Here is a 27,404-nt window from a genome sequence, read left to right as displayed (position 1 = left end):
TACTTTAGTATCTCTTTCATGACACAGAGGACTTAAAAAATTGGCCCCCATAACACTTTAGTATGTCAGTAGAGGGAAATGGAGTGTGACAAGATGAGCACTAAAGAAGCAACAAATAGGATTTGTCATGGTTTTTCTTGCTTGTCTTCCATTCTGATGTGTACTGACTCAGTAAGAAGAGGCTGGATTTTGTAGACTCCTAGCAAAGTATGCATAAATGGCTATTATTTGTAAGACGACCTTGCCAAGCTAGGGAGAAGAATGTGCCTGAATAAATCAAGCATCTTGGAATGGTACCAAACCAAACAAAATATAGAAACTTTTCCTGATATCAGACCTCAAGTACGCTCAAAGTAATATGAAGATCTGAGTGGCATCTTTTAAACTTAACTGGCATTTGCAGTTGCCTTTGTCAATGCCAAAGTGAATAAATAGTGAGCATCCATTAAACACAATGTTTGATAAGAATGTGTCTTGTCAAACTGTTAAATGTCCTCACTGTTATGCTTGAGAAATCTCTTGTGATAGAGCTGAAAGCAAATTAAAACTACTTTTTAGCTTAAAAATTCTCCCTTTCCTCAAACATTGCTTTGGTCAATTCTTCTGCTATTTTGTCAGGAAATGTGTTTAATTTAAAAGGTCCTCCTGTGTCACATTGTCAAATTCCTTTATCTAAAACACTTAAGAGGGTTCAAATTTCAATGTTTCCAGTATCATAGATGAGTGATTTCTAGGCTGAAATTTGCTCTTTCTTCAATATGTATATTGAAGAAACATGTATATTGAAACATCAGTGCTCCCCAGTTTTTCAGTGGCATGATCTGAAGTAACCTATGGTTAGTGAAATACTGTGTTTAGGAGTGATATTGTACTACGTAGATTATGATAGGCATTTGAAATACTTCATAGTGTTTTAATAACTTACTGTAATGTTTGAAGGATCATTTGAAGTGAAATCTGATGTTGAATATCATATTTAGGCATGTTACTTTTGGAACAAGCATTGCTGATTTCTAGGGTAAGGAAAATAGAAACTTCATAGTATATGGAAATAAAAATGTGTTTTATCAGCCTGATAAAATTGCATCCTTTTTACCACCTTTTGTAGTTGGTAAAATTTATCAGTTCTTTTTCAGGAAAGAAAAAAATACTGACAAGTTTGAGTTGCTCTCATTTGAATCTAGAAAATTTTTCCTTGTGCTTCTCAAGTGTGAGAAATTGTCTTTAACTAGATTAGTATTAACACCTCCTTACTTAATAGTAGAAATTGGATTTTAATTTCTGAGTGTGGATTTTATTTCTGTGTGTATCTTTACTTCAGGCTACTTCATTTTTTCGTACAAAGCCCTTGTTTAAAGCAACTTAACTGAATCGAGTGTGGACCCATTCTCCTGAGGACCTACATGGCTTTTTTTCTGCCTTTAGACTGTTTGTTGTTTGTTTTGTTTTGATTTTAAAACTTTAAAATTAAATAGTCATCTTAGGAGTGAATTTAAAAAAGGACAGATTTCCTTGTAATATCTTACTGCCAGTAAACTTTGTGGCTGCTTCAGTACATCTGTGAAAAATTAGTCATGCTCGGTCTGAGTGTTGCTAAGCTGCTTATTCTGTATATAATGCATGACATACTCAGTGTAAATAATACAAGTTCATAAAGGAAAAATAACTTTGTCCAAAATAAGATGCTGTTCTTCAGTGGTATAGAGTAGTAATTTGTAACTCCCTGGTTTGTGATAGTCTATGTCTGTCTAAACTTGGTATGTAAACTGTGATGTGGGCTTTAGTCTGTACTGTAGCCTTTACTTTGCTAAAGGCAAAGTATCAAAGCTTACTGGTGTATAGTTAAAGATACGCAGGTAGGCCTGCAAGTATAATGCTGAAGCACCTGCAGAGAGCGCTGAACAGTAGGACTATGTGTGGTGTTTTACTCTGTGATAGTCTATCTAGATTTGAATTAGTTAACAGGCTTATGAAATTTGCTACTAGTGCATTCTCAGCCAGGCTTGCTAAAGCCAGCTGCTGAAATCCCTGCAAAAGGGATCTCTGCCTTTAGTAGCCTTTCTTATCCCATTCAGCTTGAGATTCACGTGAGGTGACAATCCGTTTATCCGGTGTCGGAAAGAAAAGAGTGGTAGGCATGGAGCCATCAATAACCCTGGCTTCCACTCCAGTTACAAGGATGTAACAATTTTATCATCATGCACTGTTTTGAGACAGCTGTCGTGAGATGAGTTTAGGGCAGACAAGTCTTCCTTCTGGATTTTATTTGAAGGAGTTGACTGAAAATGTAAATGAGAAGAGGTCTGGAAATGAAACCATGTCTAATGTTACTGAGTCAAGTCTTGTCTGCAGCCATGACTCCCTGAAAAAATAAGTGTAAGGGTTTTCCTAGCTTTTTTTTTTGATGTGTGTTATTTTAAAAAAATATTAGAGCCTGCTCATTTAGTAGCAAATTGCAGAAAACTTCCTGCCCCTATCTTCTTTTAAAATTAATAGTGCAAAGCATTGACAAAGTAACCTTTTTTCCTGATACCATTTGCATTCCTATTGTCTGCCAAGAGTCTAAAGTTCCTGGGTTGAAAATTTATGTTCAGATTGTTCTATGAAACAAATTTGCCTTTTCCTTTGTCTACAGAATTACATTACAAAGCTACTGTGTATCATGTCACATTTAGGAAGGATTTAAAAACTCATGAATTTTAAGTTTTTCTGCCTGAATTTGATGCAAAACTGTGTTTCCCTTTCTTCACTGTGTCTGGCTGCTGAAGTCATGTGGAAGTTTCCAAAATGACAAGCAGTGTTTTTTGGTGGTTAACATAGTAGATGAGAATTCAAAAAAGCTGATTCAATTTTACCCCTTGGTTACAGATGTCCAGTATAATTTGGGATGAGGCTTAATGTTAAAAAATAGCCTAATACCATTGCTTCTCTGCATGGGTTTTTTATGTTGCATGTTGTAAAATACATACTGCTGGATGTCTTTCCATGGTCCACACTACATATGATCATGAAATACCTTGTATGTGCTTGCTTCTCAAGAGTATGGTCTTTGCAGTAGTTTGATATAGTGTCTTCTTGTTCAGGCATTATAAATTGATAATAAGTTCAATAGTACATTGATGCCAATGTAATAGTGTACTTAGTCATATTTATTACATGTAGAATTTCAGTTGTTTTAGTTTGAATCAGTAGGAACAGTTGTCAGATACCCAGTCACAAGAAATCAGTTTAAAGGAACACTGTCAGTCTTTTAAGCCTCTAAATAGCTGCAGCTTTTAATGTTCCTCATGATTTTTGAGGTCATCTAGAACTTTCATTCTAATACAGGATCACTTAATAAAACAAAAAGCAAAGAACAGACTCAGTCATGAGTATTCACATTAACAAGAAGAAGAGCTTTCTTTTAGTAAAAAAAAATCAAACCACATCTAAGAAAATTATTTGATAGGGCAGTGAACAAGAAGATGTGGACACATTGAAAGCTTGACTTTGTAAAAAGGTATAAAGGATATGGAAAGGTTGGAGGGAAAAACAATTTTCTAAGCATCCTTGACCTTGGAAGTATTACATTTACCAAGTCTGTTTACAAAGGCAAAAAAATGCACAGAGAAACAAACTACTGAGGTCAGGTACGCTTGGTTGTCAGAAATGTTTGGAGCACAGGATATTTGAAGGTTTTGGCTTTAGAGGCTCATATGAGTTATGGCAACTGAATCAATTTAAATAGATTCAATTTTTGAACTTGCTGGTAACTGAGTTTCCTCAAGATAGAGGAAGAATGTGAAGAGCAAGGAGGAAGGAAGTTGAGTAGATTCTGCTGTGTGCCTTATGCAAAATGAAAGCAAAAAGGTTACCTGACTTAAATAGAAATCAAACTGAACTCATTCTGTTCTTTGTTATAAAACAAATTAATTTAAGTAATGTCAAGAGAAAAATGGTAATTCAAAACATAATTGTATGCATACCTAAATTTGCAGTGTACTGCTGATGGGAAGTAGCATGGTATGCAAAGGTGTTTTAAACATGTTAGCATCATTAAAGTGTGCTTGTTTGCTCAAACAAATTTGTCTCTATTAGTAACAAAATAGTATAAAATAATTTATTTAATATTTCTAATGTTTATTGTGAAAATAAAATATACTGTATTGATTGTTCCATTAATGAAAGAAAGGGCCTAGTTCTTAACATTGCCAAGTGCAAGTGTCCTTTTACCAGACAGATATTTGTTTAGTTGCTTTTCATCTACAAAATTCAGTGTGCAATTTCAAAAACACACAAATTATTCTGCGATGGTGATAATCTACTCCTGATTTGGAGTGAAGTCAATGTGTACATCATACTAGGAAGTAATACAAAATTACTGTATTTGTAGTATTTGAACACATCTAGTACCATTAATTCCTGAAGTGTGTGACTGTGTTATATATGTAGGTGTATTTTGAAGTGAGACACTACAAAAATTGTGGGGTAATTTTATCTGAAATGTGAAATGTCTGAGATGATTTGGATGGTTCCCATTAACCATTTTTTTGTATGGAAGTTGGATGTTTCTTTATGGGAACATCCACTGGTAATGCTATAAGGGCAATAAGTAATTCCCATCCCTGTGTTCTGTGTCTTGTGGCAAAGCACAACTTTTTTAGCTGCACAGCTTCCTTCCTTCATCCATGCTCTAAGGGACTATTACTGTTTCAAATTATATGTTAAGTTGTGTATTATTGTTAATAGATGAGCAATGCTATAGTTTTATTTTTTGTAGCACCTGAAGCAAAACAAAATTGTTAGTTCATCATCCTTCTAGTAATGACTACTGGCAAGCTAATGCAAAATTAATGACATGCAGTGTGTTATTTACTCAACTTGCAGCTTCTGTCAGAGTTGTCTATTTTTATATATTACATCATCCTTGCTGCAGAACTCTTAGATCCATTGGGATTTACTGTTCTTCCATTCCCTTTGGAAGGGCTCACATTGATGTCATAACTGGATTTGTAATTGTAATTAGATTTGAAAACTCAGAGAAACATTGAAGCTATGCAGTATTTTCTGCAACTGAAGTGTCAGTAATATTTCTTTCTTTTTTTTAGACACATTAATGACACTAGGTCCTATTTACAGCTTGTAGAGTTGCCAGTACTTTATGACCACACACACGTGAAATTTTGGTTAATAATAGCATAGGTTTCCCAGAGTAGCATGCTTTTATTGCTGTTACTGACTTTATATTATATAAAAGGTTATTTGTCTGAGATGTAGATTATAAAATTAAATATGAGGTTTGTTGTCAAAGCAGAAAGTTGTTCATGCAGCACAAAAATTGATTTTTCATAGCTTTTCTAAACTGATCATTGCATAATGTAACTAAATACAATTGTTGATTTTTCCTCCACTTAAACTTGATTAGAGCTGAGGAAAGTTATAAAAACTAACATATATGTGTGTTCTTAAATATTTTTAAAAGGAATATTCTCCTTAGGATAAGGTTGTTCAGGTAGGAACAATGTCTGCATATAAAGTACATATGGGGAAATGGGATCTACCTATGCATTATATTTGTAGAATACCAAATACAGGTCCTTTCAAGTCTGGTATTTTTATACAGACAAACTATCATGAGTGATAGTCCTAATGTGGATATTTGCCCACTAAAGGATGGAAAGAAGCTGTCAAGCAATTTCTTTTCCCAAGCATCTGAGCCACTGCTATGTGAACTGAGCTTTACATAGTGATTTCAAGATAAAATTATTAGTATTAGGTGTCAGTCTTTCCAGAAAAGGTTCTGTTTCTGAGTACTTTTAATAATGCCTTGTATTTGACTTGACTAATTTCAAATTATCAGTTTGCTGAGTGACTTTCAAAGCTCTAAAAAGCTAAAAAATTTAGTAGTTAAAATATCCTGAGCAACTAACAAAGTATGTGTAGAATTGAAACATGGGAAAAATAAAATGTCCAAGTTTCAATAAGGCCAGTGGCATCCTGGCTTGTATCAGAAATAGTGTTGCCAGCAGGACCAGGGCAGTGATCATCCCCCTGTACTGGGCACTGGTGAGGCCACACCTCAAATTCTATGTTCTGTTTTGTGTCTCTCGCTAAAAAGAGGACATTGAGGTGCTGGAGCACATCCAGTGTGTGATGTGTAAACCCTTTTTTACCGAATTGGGTAGATGTGTGTATTACAGTGCCCTGGCTACATCCTGCTGAGTGTAAATGCTATTATCCATGCTTACATCTTTTGTTAGGTGACAGTTCAGTTCAGGAGAACTAACAAGTCCTAAGTAAAGCAGAGTACACACAAGGTTTTGTGTGTAAGTTCTTTACCTCTCCTTCACCTTTTTTTGTTTGTTTGTTTGTTTTTGTTGTTGTCGGGGAGTTTTTTGTTGTTTTTTTTTGTTTTGTATGATGAAAAAAAACTTCTCTTGTTTTATGTTAAGTGTAGTTAAAGTCTTAGTATTCTGTTGTGTGAGTAATGGTGTCGTGGTTTGAGACCCCCAAAAATCCAATTTCTGAGTCCAAGCCCCCCCCTCCCACAACTCACTCCAGTGTGAGGGGGTTTTCCAGACACAACACAAGACTCACTATGGGGGAAAGGGAATTATATTACAATTATTACACAAAAAAATATTATAATACATTTATATACATAATCCTAACTATCTCTCCTATGATAAAGCAATTTTTACATTGGATCAAATCTCCTCTCCCTCCAAGAAAAGCCCAGAAGGGAAGAAGGAAAGATCCTTTCCACTTTCAGGGCAGCAGTGTCTCTCCTCTCCAATGCAAAAGTCGTAGCTGGAGTTGTAGCTGGATCTCTCTCTCCATTAATCACAAAGGGGTCTCCTCTCACCCCTCTCAGCCTTTTGACTGCAAGCGAAGGTCTCTCTCCCCCGTGGACTGTGATAACCGGGACAAGGGTTCACTTCACCACGTCATATCATGAAGTGCAGGATTCTTCGTGACAGTCCCTTCCTCAGGGGATTTAAGCTCCCCCTGAGTCAGAACGTTTAGGGCAGCTTTCAGTTCAGTCCTTGCCCTGAGTGTTCTATCAGAGCTCCTCTGCTCTGTCTCGAAACTGCCAGTGTGGCAGCAGCGGGAGCGCGGAACAAGGCCACTTCCCCCGCATTCCGTCCAGACGTCCTGGTCCAGCTTCCAGGGTGTCTTGAGCTTCTCAGCTCCTCTCTCTGGTGCTGCTGCATTGCAAGACTCCCCTCAAGTAGGAGTCCAACCCCTCCCCCTAGGAGGAGTCTCAAAGGGGTTTTGATTCTTACCCCAAAACTGTCTCTGTTGAGCTTTCTTTCTCTCTCTCTCTCTCCATCAGACATCTCTGTGTCTCTGCTTAGCTGCATACCATCTTTGCTCCTTGTTTCTTATCTTCTTGGCCTTCTGCCACAGCTCTCCATTCACTGCTGCTCCACCACTGCTTTCAGTATTTCTGGCTGTCCACTCACAGCAAGGAAACTTCCCCCAGCTCTTAGTTACAGAGCTCAGTCCAGTTTAACACTGTTTCCGAGTTTCTGCAACCCCAGTCAGGGGGCTGGGGGGCCGTGGCCCCCAGCGGGACTCCTAGGCCCCTCTCTCTCTCCTCATGGCTTCAGAACATGGCTACTTCTCCTCCAACTACATCATCATCCTTCTTTTCCGGCCTGGTGTGATATGTTTAAATTTTGCAGGGGCGCTGATTGGGTCAACATCAAGACACCACCGCCTCGGGGGTTACCATTTTTTTAACTCCAGGGGGAAAACCATTTTTTTTCCCCACCACAAATGAGTATTGGGAGCTGGACTTTGAGTTTGAGTGGTTAGTCTTAATTCTGAATTTTCAGACAGTAAAGTTTTGACATGTATCTGGAACAGCTGGCAGGTGTTACATGTATTGTTGATGTGGCTGACATAAAAACTACCCAGTTGTGCTCTCACTCTGTTTTGAATTATTTTATGTGTGTGTGCATATGCTAAAATGTAAAATATTTTGCTTTTCCTTCCTTTCACTTCTAAATTACGTTCTCTATATTACTCTTGACCACTGTAATTTGATGAATGTAAAGGCCTGCAGCTAACTAATTTTAAAGTCTTCAAATGATCTGTGGTGCACAAAAGACCATCTTAATAGTAAGCATTCTGACACCAATCTTGGAATATAAAACAGTGTAGAACCAAATTGTCAGGGAGAGTCAATCTGGTAGGTGCACTTCTATCTATTTTTATTTAGCACTTCTGTATCTAGGTAACTGATCTTGTAATTGCAAGGAAAAAGTGTAAAACATTTGCAAAATGGAATGTCCCATCAGGTGGTGGTAGTTGGCTTCCTGATTGATTTGGGAAGAGGAGAGAGAAAGGCATTTCTTAGAACTTTATGTTAGGTTCTCTTTATTTTAAGGATATAATATCATGGTTTGACTTTTTTTCCTATATAAAAGCAAATTGGCTCATTTTGCTTGATAATTATTTTTAAAATAAAGGGCAACTGAAATTACATGGGGTTTGTTACTTATAAAAGTGAAAAGTCTGGATAAATTATTTCTGTACAGTTACCAGAGGCCCTACACAAAGCTTTCAGGATACGTTAGTGTATTGTGCATTACACAAGAGAGGATATGCAGGGGCACGAGAAGAGAGTTCTCCCAAAAGAAAATGATCTTTCGCTGGTAAACTGTCTTCAGTGTTGATTTTAATTGGAAACCCCTGGAGTAGGCTCTTTGGAGAGTCTCCTTGCATACAACTGTGACTGGAGACAAAAGCACAAGTTATTTCCTTCCAACAGATAATTGAAGTGAATGAAAATTTTCTGTAACAACTACCAGCCCTTTCGAAATTAAACTTCCTCATAACACGAGAGATAAATAATAAGTTGCTCTAGGGGATGTCCAAGTAAACATTAAAGCAGATGGCAGAAAGGACTTAACAACAGATAAGGTATAAAAAAGACACATAATGTCCACCATTATGTGGGGCACTGAGAAACCTATGGTGGCTTTCTGCTGGTCCCATCTATGTCTGCACCTTGAACACAGTGATGAGAATTTCAGATTCTCCCTTAAAGCTTCTAAGTGAGTTCAGGGATAACTCTTAGAAACCATATCATGTTAGCTTAGAACAGAAATATTGCCCCTCCACTAACACTGAAGTCATCCAATGAATAAACAACAAAACCCAACAGAAGACCAGCTAGCATTTATAGAAGATTGAAAAAGATGTTTGTTTTTAATTCATTAATATTTCACATTGAAACATTAAATAATTATTTCCCTGCCTGGGCTGGTCTCAGGTATGTTCAGTTCTGTACCAGAACTATCATCCTTGTGATTCAAACATGTCAGCATATTTCAGGAACAGTGGTTTCAATGGTGGTACTAATGACCATAACAATGTAGAATTTGTATGGTTGATTAACCTCAGAAAAGTCCCTGAGTTTTATTCTTACATTTTAACAGTGCAGTAGTAGGACACACATGAAAGAGGTATATGTTTATCCAGCTTCCATGAAGTTTTCCTACACTATTACACAGCAAAGAATGTGAAATCTTAGGGTTGCCTCACATGAGTGAAGAACTTGTGTCCCTGGATTCCTGCTGTGGAATTGGTATGGGCACAATGATATGTGAGGTTTTTTGTGGGCAATTTTTCTGTTTGTTTTTCCTCCAAGATAGTTGGCTGATTTGTATCTCAGTAGTAAACCTTGTCCCCAGCAGGTATGGATGACAAAGTGTTGTTTGGATGTGATAAAGAGAACTTGCTTGTCCTGAATGCCTGATATCATGATTCTTGACCTTACAAATGTGTTTGCTTTTTTGTTTTCTTGTGTTTTTTTCACAGTTTAAAAACAGAAAGCACTTCTGCATGTTCTCCAATTTAATTAACACACACATTAAATCTTGTCCTTACACCAAAGTGAGAAGATTTTGTGAGTGTTGGGAAAAACTTCCGTCTATCCTCACAGAATGCATTTTTTCCACTGCTGAAGTACTGAAACTATTAAGACAATGAAACTAATCTGTGACCATTCTGCAAATTGAAATAATGAATACCTCAAATTTCAATGTCTAATTTTTAACATTTAATAATGATAATTTATAGTTTTAAAACCATGTTAATATGCATTAAACTTTGTGTAAGTAAAAATGCTTTGCTTTGTGTAAAAACCATATCACATAAAATGACTTCACAAACATACATATTATATATGATTTTGATCTAGGCTGTAAAATATGCTATGCAAGACCTTATAAGTGTTGCAGGAACACTTATACAGTTATCTTTCTTTTTTCGTTTTTTCTTCCTAAAAACATTGTTAGATTTAAAGCATAAATAAATATGGAGTCCAGAGAAAAGTTTGTGCTCTGGTACTGTGGTGAGTCTTTGCTCAAGTCAGTTTTGTAAGCTAATTTAGATATTCTGGAAATGGGACATCTTGTCACATTTGGGATGAGTATCTATCAGTAATAGGTTTTCTTCATGTCTGTTTCAACATAATTGTCGTACATAGGAGAATTCAATGGCAACTATTTTAGATGAATGCTACAACTTGCTCCCAGTTTAAGATGGATGGCATGCAAACAGTTTGCTGTACTGAAAACAGAGCTAGACACAGAAGGTGACAGATGAGTCTGCTGTCAAAGGGATGATTGGCAGTCTATGGCACATCCACCCAGCTGAGGCACCAGCCTGACTGCTCTGGGCTTGTCATTATTTTAAAGATCGGGATTATAGATTCATCTACAGCAGCAGCAGCTCGACAGAAGAGCATTTGTTCAAGTGGTCTGTAACATTAGTAAATGTGTTACCAAAGCAGCACACACTACTGCATTGTAACTGTTGCTTTGGTGTTGCCTGTTGTGCAGTGAACATCGCTAGAATGATGTTAATGCTGCAGCTTTATGAATAAAGAAAATAACTTGGTGAATACTATTACTTTATCTGGGTGTTTTGGCCAAAATGTTGTTTTAGTACCTTGGAAAACATATTTAGTAATTTTCTTTTATTCAACAGTTTTATTTAAAGTTCTCAAAGTTCTTGAGAAAATACCGATAGGACAGGTGTGCCTAGACCATCCCATGTCTGCATTATGCTGATAAATACGAACTTGCTTGCATGAAATTGGGTCATGTGGGCAGAAATTTAAACTGTTGGCAGTAAATTTGTCTGAATACATTAGAATAAGACTTATATATTGTACGGGGCATTTAAATGTATCATGGCATTTTGAATGAATTATTATTCTGGGTTTTTAGTGGTTTCAGTTGGTGTTTCTAAATCTGATGGGAGCATGAGATTGCTAAATAACAATCTCTCTCATAAGGTTGATGGGAGGGAGAGAACATCAGGATTATAAAATTCAGAACATGCCCCTGGGAGCTTAACAGTTTTGTGTCTAATAGCCTTGAGCTTAAATTTAAGTTTTAAACTTCCACTTCTTTCCAAGTGAGGAGGGTGGGGGAAAGAGAAGATAGTTCTGCCTTATTTTCCTAAAATTATGTACTCCATTCTTGCACTCTTCAATTTAGCTGTCTGTTAGTCCACCTACACAGCTGTGTAATATCTGTGTAATTGTCCCTTCACTGTAAGTGTTTCTTCTAGCTACTGGAGTCATGGACTGGCAGTAAATTTGGTGACCTTAGAGTGCACTGTTGGTGTTTGCCCAAGTTTTTTAACATGAAGGAAATGATACTTTACATTGTGTTTAAGGGGAAGGGGAAAATGTGCTGATAATTACTGGTTTTGAGGTACTTCAGGAAAAGAATGGAGGATGGTTTCTGTGTATGTAATCTGTATTAAAAATTAAGTACTCCTGTAAATAGTTGTGAGTTAAGATGACTGCCCGAAACTGAAGAATTGAGGTAATCTGTTATTGCAGCATTTGTCATTAACCTAAAAAGGTTTAATACTCCAAGCATTGTTGACACTGTTTAGGAGAATAATATCCATTTGAGATTATGTCCCAGGATGTAAAATATTTGAGAGCCATTACAGTCAGATGATACATGCTGTTGAGATCTCTACCAATTTTTACCTTGAATTCAGAACTACTGTTTATGAATCCCAAAACCTATGGGTAGTCCAAGGATGTCCAAACATCTGTAGCTACCTTTGAAAGGTTTTTCAATGTTCTTGTCTGGAACTCCTAAAGAGATACTAGGTTTCTTTATATAAATACAGTATTTTGAAAGCAGCAGGGATAGCTCAACTTGTGCAATTTTTCCACATCAGGTTTATTAACATCTCACTTTAATAGTGTAGAAGTGTTTGCAAAAATGTCTTGCTTTTTTTCAAACTTTTAAGTCTAAGCAAGGAGTTCTTACATGGGTTTTGAAAAACACATGAACCCAAAGTTGCACATAGGTTTTTTATGAAGTGTGGGATCCATCCTAAGGTGATGAGGGAGCTGGCGAAAGAACTCGCCAAGCCACTTTCCATCATTTACCAACAGTCCTGGTTCACTGGGAAGGTCCCAGATGATTGGAAGTTGGTGAATGTCACGCCAATCCACAAAAAGGAGGACCTGGGAAACTACAGGCTTGTCAGCCTGACCTCAGTGCCTGGCAAGGTTATGAAGCAGATCATCCAAAGTGCAATCACACAACATCTGCAGGATGGACAAGGGATCAGAGCCAGTCAGCACAGGTTTAGGAAGGGCAGGTCCTGTCTGACCAACCTGATCTCCTTTTATGACCAGGTGACCCACCTGGTGGATGAGGGGAAGGCTGTGGATGTGTCTATCTGGACTTCAGCAAAACCTTTGACACCGTCTCCCACAGCATACTCCTGGAAAAGCTGGCAGCCCATGGCTTGGACAGGGGCACTCTGTGCTCGGTCAGGAACTGGCTGGAGGGCCGGGCCCAGAGAGTGGTAGTGAATGGTGCTGCATCCAGTTGGTGGCCGGTCACTAGCAGTGTCCCCCAGGGACCAGTGTTGGACTAGTCCTGTTTAATATCTTTGTTGATGATCTGGATAAGGGGATTGAGTGTACCACTAGCAAATTTGCAGATGATGCCCAAGTTGGGGGGGCATGTTGATCTGCTGGAAGGCAAGAGGGCTCTTCAGAGGGACCTGGACAAGCTGGAGAGATGGTCTGATTCCAATGGGATGAGGTTCAACAAGGCCAAGTGCTGGGTCCTGCACTTTGGCCACAACAACCCTGTGGGGACAGAGTGGCTGGAGAGCAACCAGGCAGAAAGGGATCTGGGAGTCTGGATTAACAGCAGCTGAACATGAGCCAGCAGTGTGCCCAGGTGGCCAAGAGGGCCAATGGCATCCTGGCCTTTATCATTAACAGTGTGGCCAGCAGGACCAGGGAAGTGATTCTTCCCCTGTGCTCAGTACTGGTGAGGCCACACCTGGAGTGCTGTGTCCAGTTCTGGGCCCCTCAGTTCAGGAAGGATATTGAGGTGCTGGAGCAGGTCCAGAGAAGAGCAACAAGGCTGCTGAATGGACTGGAACACAAGTCCTATGAGGAGAGACTGAGGGAGCTGGGGTTGTTTAGCCTGGAGAAGAGGAGTCTCAGGAGAGACCTCATCACTCTCTACAACTCCCTGAAAGGATGTTGTAGCCAGGTGGGGGTTGGTCTCTTCTCCCAGACAACCAGCAGTAGGACAAGAGGGCACAGTCTTAAGCTCTGCCAGGGGAGGTTTAGGTTGGATATTAGGAAAAAATTTTTTACAGAGAGAGTAATCAGACATTGAAATGGGCTGCCCAGGGAGGTGTTGGATTCACCGTCCCTGGAGGTTTTTAAGCTGAGATTGGATGTGGCACTTAGTGCCATGGTCTAGTAACCATGGTGGTGTTGGATCAAGGGTTGAACTTGATGATCTCGGAGGTCTTTTCCAACCCAGTTGATTCCATGAGTGTGATTTATACTGGTTTGTGAAATTTTCCAGGATATATTGTTGTGGTGTTTTACACTGATTTAAATACCATTCATTCTTCCCTGTAACCTATAACAATTCACTGTACTTCTGCTTTAATTATTTTTTATGAAATTTAATTTGTATCTAATTATTTTGTGAACTGATAATGGACAGTACATACGATTACACTGCACCACTCTACCTGGAATGGTGGTATTGAGGAGGAAGGAGTAGGGAAATGGAATTGACCATTAATTTATTGAAATTGTTTTGACTTACAAATTGTTTGTGAGTGGTGTTTTCTTCACCTAATTGCATAAATGTCACTTTTCACATTTTGAATGTAAAGTAGCTTTTCTTCTATTTTGGAAACCACAAAGTTTTTGTCAGTCTTGATGCATGTGAACATCAATTAGACTTTGTTAAGTTGATAAAAATTTTTGCAATCATGTACAAAGTACTGACTTGATTTACTAACAGATGAGTAAAGGTGTTTAGTAATGACCACCATAAGTAGTAAGAAAGTGTTTCATATGAAATGGATTCAGTCGTGTTTTCATGTTACTCTTGAAGGCTTATGCCACAGAAACCTGGACTAGATTCTGGTTGGAAATATCAACTGATAGAGTGGGATGCATGTTGATAGTTATGTTTGTGATGAAGTTCAGAAAGTGGTATGCTGCTTTCCTGTGCTGGGAAGACATTTCACTTTTGGCAGAACATAGTTTTTTTTTCCTGACATGAGTATGAAATACCACACTCAAATTCTGCTCATGGTGTTAACTGCAAGGCCACTGAATCAGACTCAAGAGGTTTTTAATTACTTTGTCAACAAGTAGTATTTTTTAATTTTGTACTAGAGAGGGTTTGCCATAGCTTCCTAGAATGCATAACTTCTATTACTTCTGATCAACGCTTTATCAGAAAATTGATTGTACTCACCAGTAAACTGTTTTACAAGGCTTAAGCATAATTTAGCAATTTAAAATCATCTGTTAGTTGCAGTGGCACATTGCAAAGATTTTTTAAAATCCTAAACTAATTGTTATAATTGAATAACTTAAAGAATAACTTATCTTTTAGACTATACTGCAAGACCAAGGGTACAAGTGTCATAAAACTCTCATAAATGTAAATATATTCAATTTAAAATATGTGCTGTGTATGAAACAATTTTCATAGAATAACTGTGCAAAAAATAGATTAGAATATTTCAGAGTGTTTTCTGGCTTTACTAAAATTAATTTCCACTAATTTTTATAACTTCATTTACTAGCAGTCATTGTCAGGAGTGAAAGAAATCAATGTGTAATCAACTAAACTCATTATTAGTGGACATGTAATTTGATGGAAGGCAGCTGCAGATTTTATGACATAGTATTCTGTAGTATCCATTTTTTTCCACTGTGTATTTATACCTGTGTAACAACTGTTAAGTCTTTTTTCTTCTGTTGTCCTTGTTAAAAAAAGACAACAACAACTTTGAAGTTATTTTTAGGTCAGGTGGTCTCTGCTTTTAAAGAATGTGTTGTGAAGGTGTTATAGAGAACTTTACTAAAGATGAAGCCTGATGGAAGAGTACCACGTTCCTGGCTTGGTCAGTCCTCTGTCAAGTGGTACAAACTCATGACTCTCAAGAGGTACATTGTATAGTGCTAACTGTTTATTGCTTGAGCATGGTCCCTGATTGCATTTCATTTTGGCTCCTCTGCAGTGTGATTTTGCTTGTATAATATGAGAAGTGGTGTAGTGTAAATGGGAGTGACTGGGGAAATTTCTAAGTTTAAGACATAGTTACAGTCTGAGTGGAGAATTATAAACGCCATATGTGTGTCAATCTCTTCCACAACCTGTATCCCCATGTGTTTTCAGTGGAAACTTTATATTCACTGTGCAAGGAGAAGCAGGCGCTGTATTCAGAAAGGCATGAAATGGTGTGTTAAAAGGTTCTGGATATTTACCTCCCACAGCCCGTGAATGGATGTCTGTGGCCTGTGTAGCAGCGAAGCTGCTGAAAATCTGAGAGCTCATCAAGTGCACTGTTTATAAATACGTGATAACAATGTTTACACCTCTACAGGAGCATTCTTTTGCAGGGGGTGGAAAGGGAGGTGATATCTCTGCTTTAGCATTGTCTTCTTGAAAAGTCGTGTTCAGTTCAGGATTTGGCGAGGTAAACGTGGGTCCTCATTCCCACCCTGACTTCAGTGATATTCTTAGGAGCCAGCAGCAAACGGATCCCTCCCCTCTGGGGATGCCTTGATCTTCCGAGGCTGATACCAGACACAGGCAGGAGCTTGCTGTTTTATCTGCATTGTCCATCTCTACCTTAATGAGTGAAACAGTTAAGTATCGGAGGGGGCGAGCCTCAAGGAATGTGTCTTCCATTTAACTCGAATATTTCGGTGGATAAAAGGAGAGGGAGGGAGAGGAGAGAGAGAGAGAGAGAGAGAGAGAAATGCACTTACATCACTCGAACTGCATTGAGTGTGTGCCTGTGTGCAGGTTAAGAGACAGACTTCAGTGTCTTTGCTTTCTGCAGGAAGCAGCAATGCCGTTTGTATCCTAAGAGGAATTTTTTATTTAGAAAAGGAAGCATTCTTTCTACCCAGGAAATGGCTTTCCTTGTGCGTTGCTATGCCAACTGCCTGCAGCCATGGTCTTCCAAAGTAAGCACAATAACGTAATTATATTGGCGTATTGCATTCAGACTCATGATTCTCTGGGTTTTTGTGTGTAATTGTGTTGTATTTTAGTTGCTGACTCTTTGGGCGGTAGAAGTGCTTGTCTTGATTGCGAGGAACAGGCATCATAAAATTAAATGTCCATCAATGTCATGCTGCTGAGATTAATTGTGCAAACTTGGTTAGCTGAGTGAACAGAGATCACTGGTCACTACTCTGTCAGCATCATTAGCAGTCAGGGGAGGAGGTCCCTATTCGTGTGCGCTGCCCTGATTTTGGGGGAGTGGAGGGTAGTGGTGGTGGGGAGGGGGAAGGCTGCATGTGTGAGTGTGTGTGATTGCAAATGAAACAGGAGTATTAACAATGCTTGGCTGAGTGCTGGAGGCTGATTCCTGCACCCTGACTAATATAATACTGTATTAAGCCTTTTTGAGGGAGCCTCTGTGCAGTCAGCCATTTTAGCTTTTTTTCCTCCTTTTTTTTTTTTTAGCTTCCCTTTCCTCAGGCTCAGGGAATGATTTTCTTCCTCTGAATGGATGCTGGATATGTAGGGTTTCATCAGGCTCTGTACATCCTGACATGCTTAGACTTTCAGTGTTACAAAAATGGAGACTAACGCTGTCATTCGGGTTGCTGCTCTGCACTACAAGTGCGAGGAGGGGTTTGAGCTTACCAGTGGTGACACTTTTAGCTCCAGCTTGGCTTCACCCCCTCCGCTGCTTTTTAATTTAATGCTGTAGAGGGTGACTTGCCATCCATAAGAAATTGGTACATGATGTGTAAATTCAGTTCAGCTTATGTTTCTTCATTATGAAACCACTTGCAATCCCAGCTAACCATGGAGTTATGGGCCAGCAGGAGAAACACTCAGTAAGTATTGCAAATTCTGTTTGTTCTATCAATAACCTGTCACAGGCAAACTGCATGGAGATTGAAACTGCTTGTCGTCCTGCTCATGGGCTTTCTTGCTTGTGAATTTAACAGCGGGTTTGGAGGGAAAGCTGTACCTGTGGCATTAGGGTCGGTGGCTGTATTTAAAATTGTTTTTAGCTTAGAAAAGACAACTCTGTAGGTTCTTTTTGAATGTTAAATGTACTGAAAAAATGCTGACATACTTTCATTGGGCAGGAAGCTGTGAGCATTCAGTTAAAATCCCTTTGCATTTGTTAAAACTTTAAAGAAATATGTAAGCTGTATAACAAGTGATATAATTGTAGGTGTTGATAAGAATAGATTTATTCTGTCTAGTGTATGGTACTAGTGCACTGTTGCCTTGTAGCATGGCGTTTAACATCTGTGATACACTTATGCTGAAATTGCAGAAACTGTTAGTAAAACATGGAATGAACAAAAGGCATAAGTACTGATGCTTTCTAATTGATCCCATGAGTCAGCTACACCTTTGTCATGCTTTAATCCCATAGGCTGCCTGTGTTTATTGTTTGGGAAAAATGCATTCATAAGCAGAAGAGCAAACATTATTTAACAAGGCCTCAGGTGTCAGGAATTAGAAATTTAGGTTTTGCATGACAAAAAGGTTCTGTAAGTTTTATAAGAATCTGTAGATTCTTATTGCTCAGTTAAAATGTTTAAATCTTCATGCTGTATTTTATATGTCTCACTATAATTTTAATCTTACAATTTGTTTCTTGAAAATATATTTATATATATATGTTCTGTGCATACTCTGTGTTAGAATATGCATGGGCATGTGTACAGTGTGTTCTGAATATACAGCTAAGAATTGGAAATATTAGGAAGAGATGATAGCAGAAACTTTTTGAAGGAGGAACGTTTTTTCCAAGAATTCAGTTCTAATGGTGTAGAAATACAGAAAGTAATCTAGCAATGTTTCAGAATGTGTCCAGTGGATTTTTCTTATGCAAGTATCAAACGTATCACAGTTTCTTGTTGTAGACTGTTTTGTTCCTTTCCCTTTTTAATTGCATTCTAAGTATAAGGGAGTTCATGTTACCAAACCATTTGGTGTTCATGAAATATTTAGAACTGAATCTAAAAAAAAGAAAAAAAATCTCCTTCTGAAACTCAAGTACCGAAAAAGGTGAAATAGAATAGTATATCTTGAATTTGCAAATAGGAATAAAATGAGAAAGCTGCATGTGTATTGGTTTTTCCTGATCTTTCTACTCTCGAAAGAATGTTGATGAAAAGTTCTAGATTGACTAGGGTAACACAGCAAGTCTAAGTGATATGAAATAACTGCTTATATACAAAGGAAAAAATTAAATTAGCACAAGCTGTCATATTTTAGTTGTATTACTTTGAATTACTTAAATCACAGAGATGGACCAAAATGTAGGAGTAGTAAAATGGAAAAGGTCAAGGTATTGCTTTACAAAAAGTTAGTTTACCTTAAGAAATGTCCCCATCTATGCAAGAGAAAGAAATCATACTTTGACGTAGGACTGGCACGCAGTTGCAGATTTTGCAATAAGCAAAAAACATAGTTTAGAGATTATACAGAAGTTTAAACTGTTAGTACACAACGTAGCTCAACAAAACCCACCATTTTGGCAATGAAACTTTTCATGCTTGTTCATCAGGTAGATGTTATTTCCCTTGGAAAGTAGAACTGAAATTGTTGGTAGAGAGGGAAGGGAAGCTTGGAGTTTCAAGGTATACAGACTTTGTCTTGCTTTGCCTAAATGGAAAACTTACTGAATTCATTATTTCTGGTAACTAGTTATTTTCATGTTATTATGTTCCCAGAATCCTAAATATTTTATTGATATCTGACTCAATCTTTTTACAAGGAAAGAGGCTTAATTACTTCTCTGACACCCCCACGGTTTGATTTGCTGGGACAATCTAAAACTGAATGCAAAAATCTCCTGTGCAAGGTTTCACAAAGTTCTGTGAATTAGTTTTAGTTGATGCTGTTATATCTTAATTTCACAGTATTTTAGTCAGGGAATGAGGTATAAGGTTTAAATCTACTGTTCTGTGAAAATGGTATGCAAACTGACCATTATGTTAATCATGGTGAAAATGGAGAGAGGAGGAGTAAAAAAAACTCTTGCATTTCCTATGTTGTTTAATATAAAAAATAAAATTAGTGGCATCAATCAATTGTACTGGTCTTACATGCCTCATATTTCGGAAATTGAAAGAGTTTGAAGCAGTTTGAAGCTACAGATACCTATCTGAAAGTGAAGTGGATCTGTGGGTGATGTTCCTTGATACACAACTGTTGTCATCTGTTTAATAGGGAGGAAAGGTATGCTCTGGGTGAAAGATGGCAGAGAAATGAAAGCTAGATTGTTGCAAAAATAGTTGTGCTTAGTTCTTTTATTTAATGTGCTTAACCAGATTTCATGTAATTCATGGAATCTTAGAATGGTTTGGGTTGGAAGGGATGTTAAAGATCATCTAATTCCAACTCCCCTGCCATGTGGGCAAGGACACCTTCCACTAGACCAGGTTGCTGAAAGCCCCATCCAACCTGTCCTTGAACACTTCAAGGGGTAGGGCATCCAACACCTCTCTGGGCTTCTTCAGTAGGTTCATTCTGTTTGACTGCGTCCTTGTTGGTTGTAAGAGTCCTCTCAACTCGTTTTGTAGTGCTTTTGTTATAATTTTCCTAATCTTAAATTTTAGGAAGATGAATGATGTATCAATAAATGTTGCTTTGTGGATGTTGAAACAACAATCTCTTGAAAAGCTTTACACATTGCATCTTATATCTACTTTATTATGTGAAAACAATCACATGAAGGTCTAGAGCATAAAGGTTCCTGTGGTAGGCTTGGACCTTTTAAAGTGTTAGCTTTCTATCTAATTTCTCCTTTTCATCTTTGTATATGTTGTTTGTAGGAACTTTTCTCAAGGTCAACTAAAAACAAAATTAAAAAATTGACAGGTATAATGGCTTTTAAAAATGTGACTTGAGATACATAGTTCTTTTATGACTGTGTAATGATTAACAACTCATGAATTGCAGAGTACATTGGAATGACTTATGGACAATCTGTAAGAAAGTGTAAGTTCTATTTTTACTTTGGGTGTAAAAGAAATAAAGTCTGCTAATAAAGGATAAGTTTCACTTCCAACCCAGTGACTCTTCTTTAGTGATCATGAAGGTACTGCAGTCTTTTGATGTGCTTGACCTGTCTTGAATTACTGAAAAATATTGAAAGCAATATCTCAAATTTTTGGGTTGTTCTTACCATATTTTAGTTCACAAAAATTTGTGACTCTCACTCCTAGAAAAGAGAGGGGAATAAGTGGTATTTTGAGGAAAAGTCTTGAGTGAGAATTGTTCAAATATGGTTATTTTAGTTTCATGTATAGTAAGTGTACTGGTTGGCATACTTTCCTAAGAAGTGTAGACCTATACAAAATAAATATAATTTTCTATTACTGGAAGAGATCATTGGTATTTTTTTGTAAAAAATGTAACCTGATATAGTTATTTGTCCTTTGAGTGAGCATCACACATCACTAATAAGACATGGGAAGGAGACATGGTATTGTGATCAGATGGCTACAGTTGGTAAGCTTTTATAAATTTGTATAAATATATCTGGAAAAAATAGATGTATGAAAAAACTCTGGCTAGGTAGTAGCAACCTATTAGCTGCTGTAGCTGCTGGTGGGTTGTGATTTTGTTCATCTTAATGGATTATGTTGCACTGGGACTTGATACAGACTTTCTTCTTTTGTTGTTAGGCACCTTTATTTTTAGCAGAAACCAGATTTCTAGTTTGGCTCTTTCTGATTATTCCTTTCCTTTTAATTAGTGTATTTTGAAGAAAAGTTATCTTCTCTGAAGACCAATAAGGGGGTTGTAGGTTTTTTCATGTGACTAGAAATAGTATTTCAGCCCTTTATAGGTGCGTTACGAAAGTCTTTAATTATGTGACTGCAAGATTCATCTCAAGATGGATAGCTCTAATCTAATGAGCAGCTGTTTGATATTTTGGGCTAGTTTCATTGCTCAAAAGGCTAGTTTGTGTTTATGGTGTAGTATTCAAGTTTTACTTAGAAAACAAAAGCATAAATATTTTTCTTTTCTGTGATTTTTTAAGATGCTCGTAACTACAGTGTTCATGCAATTCATTAAAGGATTGTGGGGGAGGCATCTTAATTTTTCAGGTAGGTCTGCTGAAGGAAATCTTTGGCAAAACATAAGGACAGAATTTTGAGAACTTAAGATGCTTATTTCTCAGCATAGGTAGATCTTAGTAAGCATTCAAAGAATGGATTTTGTTACTTGAATTTTTTTGTATTGTCGCAGTTCAGGCACCCGCACCCTAATGATCATATAAAACATTGGTTTTAAGTGACTTGTCTGGCATACTACCAGAGATCTGTGGTATACCCTGGCTAAATTCCTATTCTCCAGGATAACATTTAACTGCAAATTTTTCCAAAAGCTTATAAATGGCAGAATTTAGGTCATCTCATAGGAGTGACAGTGTGACTGCATTTAGAGACCTGGAGAGATGGCAATGAAAGTATCCTTGGCAAATAGAAGATGTCCTGCTATCTTTCTGTTATGGTTTCAAGGCCTGGGGATTGCACAACATATTTAAAGGTGAGAAAGAAAAGAAAAAAAAAAACAAACCACTAAACCACAACCAAAAAGGCTGCCACCTATATGTATATTCTGTGTGTGTGCAAAATATTGCCTTCTCTACCTTCTCAAGAAGTAGCTAAAATTTCTTCAGGTCAGCATGGACAGTTGGTAAAGATTGCACAGTAGGGCATTCTTAGCAAGTTTATGGGGTAGGAGAGTTTCAGACCTCACAATGAGAACTGGGAGATTACCATGATCAGTATTATGGTTCTGGTTTGTGTTCTGAAGTGGCCAAATCTGTTGGAGTGTTTGCAGAGTGCTATTTATGATGGTACATACTGAAATGTGGTATTTATAGTCACAATGCAGATGTGAACCTGAAAAGGAAAGTCAGCTTCTTCCAAAATGCTATTTCGAGACCGACAGACTGAAGCTATTTATTATTCCTGAGTTGTTGGCACTCCTGCCTGATCTTCAGATGTACTGAAATCTAGCTGAAATTGAGTGCTGCTGATACGCAACAATTGAAAAAAAAGAGAAAATCATCCAAGCAACCAAAAATCCCAAACATCAAAAGAAGCAAAAAATCCTAAATCCCTTAAGTTACAGTTGGTTTGCTCCCAATTCTATGAGTTAATAAAAAACATAGAAATAAGAGAAACTTTAAAAAGCAGAAGATAATGTGTTGTTGTTAAGTAGCATAAGTTAAAAATACCATGGAATTCATATGCATGTTGAGTAGCATGAAGGTTATTGTAACTAGAAGCAAGCACTAAGGGAATCCTATGCCTCAGTATCTCAGGTTGATTATTCCACCTGCAAAATAATTTCACTCCCTTGCTAAATACTGGCTCAAGGGTTTTATATACTTATGCTGGTACTTAAACAATTTCCAAGTGATGTAAACTTAACAATTTACCAAATGAAACTGTAAAAATATTCCAGTGAGATGAAGTAAATTAGGTTTTTGGAAACTTCATTTTTAATTATCTAAGGCAAGGGATCTCAGATAGTGATATGTAAAGAAATACGCAGTTTATAAGAGGATTAGAAAATGCTGTCAGCTGTGCTGATTGTTTTTACAGTCATGATTGTCGCTGCTGCTGGTACTACCAGTATGCAGAAGTGAGGGGAAGTGTCTCAAGTTCTGTATCTGCTGCTGAGATGACCTGAAGCTCATCTGCAAAATACTTGATAACTTCACAGGTGGTCTGTAAAATCAATGAAATATCAAGAGATAACCAAAATGATTTAAGAATATGAGCATTAGGAACCATGATTTCTAAATTTTAAACTAGAATTTTATAAACATTTAGGCTATATTCAGACCATCAGCAATGTGGAATAATGATGCTGATGCTGAAAACTCTTAAATATAATTTTTTTAAGGTTATTTAAAGTTTGTTTTTCTTCAACTATCTTACATATTTTTTATTTCTTGTTGTATTCTAGGCTTTAAATTGTTACAAATTAGTCCTTAACAGCATCCTTGATGTTTGAAACACTGAACAAATTTTACTAACCCCCTTCAGGAATACACAGTAGTGTGATTTTTGTTTGACTGAAAAAGAGATAAGATTTTCAAGTTCTCAGGATTATTTTATTAAAGTCTGATTTTTGTTTTTGATATCTTAGTTGCAACAGCAGATCTGTTACCAGACTAGTAATTCTTTTCACTTACTATTACTGATGAATTCTTGTTAGCATTTTCTAAACTTCAAAATTAATAGAAGTAATACTACGAGAAAGAAAAAACCCAAACCCTTTGATAGGGTATTTCAGGAGTTTGTGCAGGTGGGTGTAATACTAAACCATTTTTTCCCAATATTCTTTATTACCAATGGATGAGAAATAGAGTTAATATTAAGTATTTGAGAAACATGAAATATTAATGTCTTGAGATTTACCCTTGACCAAAGAACCTTGTACATGTCACATTTCATTTTCAATATTGTATTTAAGAATCTGGTAACTGTAGTGCAATAGAGATGTGGGATGACCCCTGCAGGTCTGCAGTGTTTTTAGGATTCTAACCTCTGCATCCTTAACCTATCAGTCTGTTACTGAAATGTTACTGGCACTTGTATGGTATCCCAGAATTGAATGGTTGGTGGTTATTCCAGTTTTGTCAGCTTGCCAGTAGTCTTTGCTGTTCATTTTGAGGTGGTGATGATTCAGCTGAAAGCCATGGGATGCATAAACTGTGCTGAAGGGGTCTCTGCTCAGTGGGTTACTTGTGAAAGCTGATCCTGTGCCCAGAAGCTGGAATTTATAGGAGTGTTTATCATTCCTTCCAAACCCCTTGTTTGTATGGGGATATGAGAAGGGCGGATCAAGGACAACAGATTGCAATGCTTTTACGTGAGTGATATCGAAGCTAAATAACTTTACATTATAATAGCACCTGACACAAATAGTGCTGCTACTTAGTCCCTAATACATCTGAGATGTACAGGTAGAGCTATTGCCTTATTTTATATTATTTTTTGCTTGGGAAGGATTGAGGATCACAACATTTGGTGAAATAACTGGAAGACAGGAAATTTTGTGTATATGTTGGTTCTAATTTACTCTTGTGATGCTGGACTTGGTTATTAGACTAGCAGGATTCTGGTAATTCTGGTAGCAAGAGTGTGGTCCTTTTGGGCAAAAGGCTGCATCTGTCTTTTTGGGTTGCTCTCACTGCAAATGTGAAGCTTGCTACCATGAACCAGTGTTACAGTGTTTAGCTAACCTGGCATTCTCTACTTGACCTAAACCTTAAGCTGCTCAAAAGCTAAAAATAAGGGCATCAGTCTTTTTTTGATCACTGGTCTCCATTGCAAATGTTGGAACAGAAAATCCTGGCATATTTAGTTCCCTTTTCGTGAAAAGTGAAAAAGGATTTTCCTGAATGGGGAGTAGCCTGCTAAACCTCCCAGCTTTGGGGTGGGTAGTTTTCTAGCCTGAGTTACAGGCAGTCAAGTTGATGTTTCCTGTAATGTGCTGTTCCTACCGACACCTGTCTGGAACACCTTAAAAAGGCATCAAATAATTTGATCTGCTACAAATTTCAATAGCTCCAGTCCTTTATAGTGTATGCAGTGTGACTACCCTTCCTTAAATTCATATGGGCTTTCTAATTTTCCTTATATTTCTTCTGAGTTCCAGTTTAGTGACTACTGTAATTGACAGCAGAAAGCTCTGAACCATTTGACAAAACGTGAAGATTTTTACTTTGAATGTGAAGATGGTTGTGACTCCTTACACTCAAATGTATCCATATCTCCATGGCATTTGCAGCTCTTAAACAGAGGTGACAATTCTCCTTTGGTCTGGGAATATGCAAACTGGTTTAACACCAGCCTTCTCTTTCAGTCCCAGTTTCTCAGTTGGATCAAGAGCCAGTTGCTTTTCAAAGCAGAGGAAAAGGAGGCTTGTGAGTTAGAATACAAAGAAGTGCAAAGTATTACATTATAGCTATGTTTAGTATCTGTTAATAAGCTAACAAATGCTGTGGCAATCATAAAATGTAGCTTTGTGTAGCCCACTTATTTCAACTGTCCCAGGTTTGGTGACCAAATGCCAACTTTTAGTAACTGTAATGCATCCTCTTGGTAACTGCAGTTACCTGATCTTCAGAGGTATAGGGACAACCAGCAATGGTGTTGTAAACCCAGACAATAACACAGTGGTCAAATTCCTCAACCTGTGATTTCTTTAACTCAGTCTATAAATATTGCCTTGTTTTATCTGACTGCAGCCTGTCAACTTGCTTACAGCAATAGATGCTGTCTGCTGGGTCATTTGGACAAACAGACCAGGTAGGATTTATTAGTTTATGGCTTGACTCCAAACTATGACCTTGCAAGTAAGAAAAATGGATTTAAGCTTTCTTCTTTTCTTCCTCTTCTGAAGAATGATTTTATAAAAATGATGTTTTGCTATTTTGTAGGTCTCCCTTTGTGTGTGTAGTCATGTTGGCTTGTTTTATAGTTAAAAATAGGCTTTTACTGTTCTGTGCTGCTGTTATTCCTGCAGAGGCAAGAGAATGGGAGCTGGGTTGTGCTCTTGGGACTCCATCCATAGCATTGTTTCCTCAATGCCCTTCTGCTGCTGTGTGCCTGCCAGCCTGCTGAATGCTGTAGGAGTCGCATGAGTGTCAGGAAGGTCTAACATGGGATGATTTGAAAGAGAATAGGAATGCCTGAAAAAGACAATATGGCTGCAGAACTGGACTATAAATTTAATATTGGTAGTGGGATCAATGACTTGAAAATGAGGTGATGAAGGACATTGTACCTGAATGTATTTGGTCGTGGTTGGGAAAAAAAATATTTTGGGAAATCTAAACTGATTTTGGGAATTATTTCTTAGTTACCTTTATCCTAGGTTTGCTGAACCATCAGCCCTGTTCTCATCTTAACCCAATTGGATTTTTTGGGTTCTGGATTTGTTGGGGTTTTTTTGTTTTGTTTTTCTTACATGTAAGGAGCTAAAGGTTCTTCAAAACATGCACTGTACACTCTTTATCTTTGCTGCTTCACTGATCAAGGTACAGCTTGACCTCTAAATCTTAATGTATTCCTGATAACAAGCTAGGAAAAAAAAAGCAGCCCATATTTTCCAAATAGTTGGCAGGCAGTAGCTCTTTACTCTTCTAGATTGCTCAGGAAAGAACCAGATGTTAGACTTGGATGTGCCTCCCTGGCGTCTTTGCATTTCAGTCTTGACCCACATCACCAGTGGATTTTCAGCTAGGTTTTTTGACCTTTGAATAAGAAGCTGACTGTAGAGGGGTTTTGTTTGAAATACACATAAATAATGTAGAAGGATCTTTTTTATATTGTCCTTGCTTTTAACAAACCAAGAGGAAAATGAAAATGCATGGATTTATGGATTTTGAAGCCTTTGTAAAATGTGGTACTTAAATAATTAACTCTGTCTGGAAATGGTGGTTCCCTGGATTTTTTCCTTTTTAAGGCAACAGAGAAGACTCATACTAATTCCTTTAAAAGTGAAGCTGTTCACAGCTGTATGTGCAGACTAAAAACCAAACTAAAATGAAAACAGTTTCTTTTAATAACTGTGAAAGTCTGTATGCTAGTGTACGTCTCTTTGCCTGCTGATGTTTGACTTCTGCAGACATTTTCTGTTGTCTGACTCCAGGAGTTTCTGTCCTGTTCAGTCTTGTTTGTTTTTAAATTAGTAGGTTCTTACAGTTGATAAAATTGTTGTTGGTGGTGGGATTTTTTCCAGTTTTATGAGAAGATTAGAGACTTCTTGCATTTCAGGGCAAAGGATTTTGGAAATTTCCATTTAGCAGAGATTTTCCAAGGTCCCTGAATACAGCTACTTTTCCTA

At 37.5% G+C, this 27,404-nt stretch overlaps 1 protein-coding gene across 5 annotated transcripts in view; it reads left to right on the top strand.

Annotated features, from left to right (window-relative positions):
* RAPGEF2 (Rap guanine nucleotide exchange factor 2) overlaps window positions 1-27,404 on the top strand; it is a 180,844-nt gene that overhangs the window by 93,727 nt on the left and 59,713 nt on the right. The window contains exon 1 of one of the 5 annotated variants that reach the window (XM_051790714.1): window positions 16,822-17,392. The exons of the other annotated variants lie outside the window; for them this stretch is intronic. Within the exon in view, the coding sequence (XP_051646674.1) occupies window positions 17,333-17,392 (60 nt within the window). The 5' untranslated portion in view covers window positions 16,822-17,332. Of the gene's footprint in view, window positions 1-16,821; window positions 17,393-27,404 lie in introns of those variants that run through there. 5 annotated transcript variants of the gene reach the window in all.

Source organism: Manacus candei, unplaced genomic scaffold (assembly GCF_025592945.1).
Source record: "Manacus candei isolate 608988 ecotype Guabito, Panama unplaced genomic scaffold, ASM2559294v1 h1tg000028l, whole genome shotgun sequence".
Classification (NCBI taxonomy): domain Eukaryota; kingdom Metazoa; phylum Chordata; class Aves; order Passeriformes; family Pipridae; genus Manacus; species Manacus candei.
This window is presented reverse-complemented; position numbering and strand designations above follow the sequence as displayed.